This window comes from Alligator sinensis, unplaced genomic scaffold (assembly GCF_000455745.1).
Source record: "Alligator sinensis unplaced genomic scaffold, ASM45574v1 scaffold1097_1, whole genome shotgun sequence".
In the NCBI taxonomy this organism is placed as follows: Eukaryota; Metazoa; Chordata; order Crocodylia; family Alligatoridae; genus Alligator; species Alligator sinensis.
In genome coordinates, this window is record NW_005841950.1 from 1,926,950 (window position 1) to 1,931,503 (window position 4,554).

Consider the following 4,554-nt stretch of genomic DNA (forward strand, 5'->3'; position numbering starts at 1 on the left):
GTGCAGGTACGGCGCTGGGGAAGCCTCCTCAGCGTCCCCGGGACGGGACGGGACGGGACGGTTAAAAGAGCAGGGCAGTGGTGGAGAACACTTACAACCGGGTCGCCGCTCCCCGCCATCCTGCAACCACCGCTCGCCTCCACGGGGCCGGCCCCAGCAGCTGCCGCTTTTTAAAGGGTAGTGGCACAGGGAGTGAGGCTCCCCCGCAGGCGCATGCGCAGCGCCTGCCCTTCCGTACAACAACATGGCGTCTCCCAGGCGGCGCAAGGCGAGCGCGCCTGCGCACTCCAGCGCGCGTCTTCCCCAGCTGGGGGCTGCCTGCCATCGCCACGTGGGCTCTCGCGTGCAGGTTGCGGGTGCAGTGGGTCTTTCCTCCCGCTGATATAAGCGGTGAGAGGGAGGAGCGAAGGTCCTAGCTGCGCTGTGGGAGGTCGGGGTATCGCACTTCTGTTCTGTTTGTGCAGCGCTGGCCGAGCACAGGGGTGGGGCTTGGTCCCTGCCTGGGGTGCCTAGCTGCTATTGCGGTATGGAGATGGGCAGGTGCACAGCCTCATCCAGACTTGCCTCGAGATGCTGCCTAGAAGCACTGCTGGTCTAATAAGCTAATGTAAGTAGCTGCAGCTGTGTCCAGTAGGTGCAAATATTGTGCCCCAGCTCAAGTCTGGGATGGTGCCCGGTATGCAAAGGCCAATAAAGATACCAGGGGTGAAAGTATAAAGAAGATTTATTGCTAGCAATAAAAGGTGCAAGCGGAATAATTTCACGTAACAAGCACACCGATTTTTAATTTTAAGCATCTTTTATACAGGAGTATTGGACTTTCATAAGCATTCTTGTTTGCTAATTGGTTATAAGGGAGTGACGCAAGGAGTTCTTTACTGAGCATGTCTCTATACCTGTGTTTTAGCTATGTATCTCATGTACATACGTGTATGTTTCATTAGCATACTTTCTCCCCACCTAGGGGTGTGATTCTTAATATTTAAATTAGCTCTTTGCCCTAGTCCTCTGATTCTGCTTTTGTTTTCAAGCCTCCTTTATCTAAGACTGTCTCCTCCTTATCATTGCAGATGGGCATTAGTTACATAACAGAGACTTTTGCTTGGGCTTTGTATAGTGGTTTCTAGGTCAAACCTGACACTAACAATCCTGTTAAAACTGAAACCTGGATGTTCCTGGCTGGAGGGGTCTGCCCCCTTACTCTCTGGTTCAGACCAATTGCTGTATTTGGGGTTAGGAAAGAATCTTACCCCATGATAAGATTGGTAGGGGGGAAATCCTCCTCCTGTAGTGGGGTGTATGGCTTGGGATCTCTTGAGTGTATTTAAAACCTTTACAGCACAAAGATGTTGCTTGCTATTGTCCTCCTGCTTTCCCTGTAGTAGGTGATGGTGTTGCATCTTTGGGGCGTCAGGATTGACTGTGTGGTTTTTTTGTTTGTTTTTTTGTCTTTTTTGCTAAGAAGTTAGGATTTCTATAGGACAGTTTGGATAGGTAGGGCTGTGCCTAGGGGGGGGCAAATTGGGGTGACCAACATAGACCCTGCACTTTAGGGGGCCCTGTGGACTGTGCTATACAGGCTCTGCTGTGGCCACCGCCAGCTCTGCTGTAGCCACCATGTGCCACCAACTCTGCTGCAGCTGCTGTGTGCCACCAGCTCCATGCTCTGGCTGCTTGCCACATCAGCCCATGCGGGCCAGGGTGGGCGATGGCCCAGGCCCTGTACACCCCTAGGAACAGCCCTGTGGATAGGGACAATCATGCTTCAAGTAGGGGGTTGGACTAGATCAGCATTTCTCAACCTGTGGGTCATGACCCAAAAGTGGGTCACAAAAATATATGAAAGGGTTGCAAACAAACTTTAAAAATGGATTCTTCTTTAAAGGACATAAACATGGGAAGTCATGGTCTTTTCCTTGCAGGCTGGCAGAGTTCCAGCCTGTGAGGGGTTGCTTGCCCTCACCCCCAGCCCCACACACTGCAGGGCTGGGGCCTGGATATCAATATTTACAAATGGGTTCTGGTACAAAAAAAATGGTTGAGAACAACTGGACTAGGTGACTTGTAGAGGTCCCTACCAGCCTTGCTTTTCTGTGACTTTTTGTGTGATAGTGGGAGGGGGAGAGGATGTCTGTATGAACATAATGGAGTCTCCCACTGCCATCCCTAAGGCCAAGCCTCACTGAATGCACTTTTCAGTGGCCTGAGCGGTCCTTTGAATTCTCTGCAATGGAGGGAACCAGAGGAGGCTGGCTGACTATGGTGTGTGCCCATTGGTATGAGAGAGAAGCCCTGCAGCTTCCAGTACCCTGACTTGAACCTGCCATGATTCCTTAAGGTAACAGATGGGCCTGGTTTGAATCTGTGGTGTTTGTTGCTTCAGCTCTGGGTCTGCAGAGGGCAGTGTTAAGGCAGGAGCCCACAGTTGAGCACATATTTAAGCAGTGATGAGTATGTAGCAACAGTTATTAACTTGCAGTGCTTCAGTTGGGTAGTTGAGATACTGCAAATATGCCAATTCATGTGCTGACTAGTCAAGCAGACAAAGGTGCACCTTTTTTTAGTAGTGTGGCTTTCTTCAGCATGTGTATTGTTGTTTAAAGGGTGCTCATGCTTGATGGTTTTCAGATTTACTGAGAACGGTTTAAAATGTCATGCTTGGAAAATCCAGGATGCTTTTCTGGAACATAGGACAATGACAGTGAGAATCATTCTGGGGCTTCATATCTGGTAAATGCAGCTAGCTTCCAAGTAGCTATCACTAAAGCTGACAGGAAGTGTTCAGGATCTCAGTTTTTGCTTTGGGCTGCTGTTTGAGATGGGAGATGACTCTGCAATTGGTGCCTTGGTTTGTCCTGGACACTGTGAGGGTACTGACCTGCAGGTATAATGGAGAGTACGCTGAGTGGGTGAGCTATTTTCCTCCTGAAGTATTGGATGGAGAAAATAATTCTTGATGGTGGAGGGAGTACTTATGAGCAGGCTAGGCTGTTGTTGGGCTTAGATTTGGTTTCTGGTGAGTAAGTTTTGATTCCTAGGTGTGATTTGAGGCACTTGTTCTGGACGGAGTGAATAATGAATAAATCGAACTGTTTGGTCCCATCAGGCTTCCCAGGCCGCAGAGTAATGATGAAGACCGTATAGATACATGGGAACAAACCCATGTCCACAATCTGCCTTGGTTTTCATCTAATGCAGTATTGTTGGCAACTGCATTTGTAAGATAGGCTGAATGTTTTTCTTTTGGTGGTGTAGTAAGCTGTGCTTGGGCAGAGTCCCTTTGGGGGTGGATCCCAACTCTGCACAGAGCCTGCTGCTGGATTGGGGCCTGTGAGATGCCTGGATTATGAAGAATATTCTGGGCTTGTTACTGAAGCCCTCATTGTTTGAGGAATGCAGCAGATTTACATGTGTAGAATATGTCCCTGAAGGGGGTAGGAATTCACCCCCCCCCCCCCCTTATGATTATGGTATGTGTTGATCTGCCTCCATGGATCCTCTTCCTGGAACTCTAAAGCTGTTGCTTTAAGTGTACACAGTAAAATGCCCAGAATTAGTAAATCAGAACACGGAATGATTTCCTTACTCCTCCTACAAGGCGTGTGCTAGAAGAAGAGGGAGCTAACTTTGGGAGTGCAGGTAGCTGGAGTGGGGACTGGGTTGGGAAGAGGCCTCCTCAGACGGCCAGGATAGGTTGGTAGCTGTGCATGGGGTGTGACTGACTGACCACTCTTTGCCAGTACTGCTGGCTTGGTCTCTGGTTTTACTTTTCCTTTGCCTCCTCAGCTTCCTCAATGCAATAATGATGAATTTATGGCCCAGCTACATCCCTGTGAGCCCTGGCCTTCCCCATTGTAAACTGTGCTCCTTGGGCTCAGCAGGATAAGGGTGCTTCATGACCAAGAGAATTACAAAACCAGGATGTTTGTGTAGCAGAAAGCCCCCTTTTCCTCTTGCCTGCATTTGCTCTCTCCTCTTTGGATATGTTTCTCTCTTTCTACCTTCTCTTCCTTCCTCTCTCTTTCACTTTAAGATAAGGAATTGTGTTTTAAAATTTGTGTGTGCATTTTGTATCTCCCCTTGTAGTTTGGTATTTTTATCTATTTGTGTGCCATGGCATTTGTAGCTTATATTTTATACTCCTCACCTTTCAACTAAATGTGTTTTTGTTACAACGTATAACTTACTTATGAAACTATGTTAACAAGGGCAGGAATCAAACTGCCCTTCCCTGTATCAGGCTGGCCCCTGAAAGAGCGAGTGAATCAGTGATTGAATGTGTAACACTGTAGCACAGCAGACAGCAATTAACACCTGGGACACTGCAGATCAACCAACAGAAGAATTCAATAGAAGACAATGTAACAACTGGGAAATCTCTAAACCTCACTGATCAAGGGCTAGAAGCCCTGGCCTGAGTTAATCAATGCCGGGGACCAACTTTTGGGCTGAATATCTCCAGATCGACCACTCCCAGAGCCCTATTCTAAATTCATCAACAGACTCCCAAACCTGCACGTACATGCGGATGACCCCTGGGGCTGACGGATGCTG

The 4,554-nt window shown here is 48.5% G+C and overlaps 1 protein-coding gene across 5 annotated transcripts in view; it reads right to left on the bottom strand.

The window, feature by feature from the left end:
• PATL2 (PAT1 homolog 2) overlaps positions 1-205 on the bottom strand; it is a 17,449-nt gene extending 17,244 nt beyond the window's left edge. For all 5 annotated transcript variants that reach the window (XM_025199914.1, XM_006020265.3, XM_006020266.3 and 2 more), the window contains exon 1: positions 96-205. Coding sequence is in view for 4 of the 5 variants with exons in the window: in XM_006020265.3 (XP_006020327.1) it covers positions 96-119 (24 nt within the window). In the remaining variant the exon portion in view is untranslated. The remainder of the gene's footprint in view (positions 1-95) is intronic.
• Between the last annotated feature and the right edge of the window lie 4,349 nt (positions 206-4,554).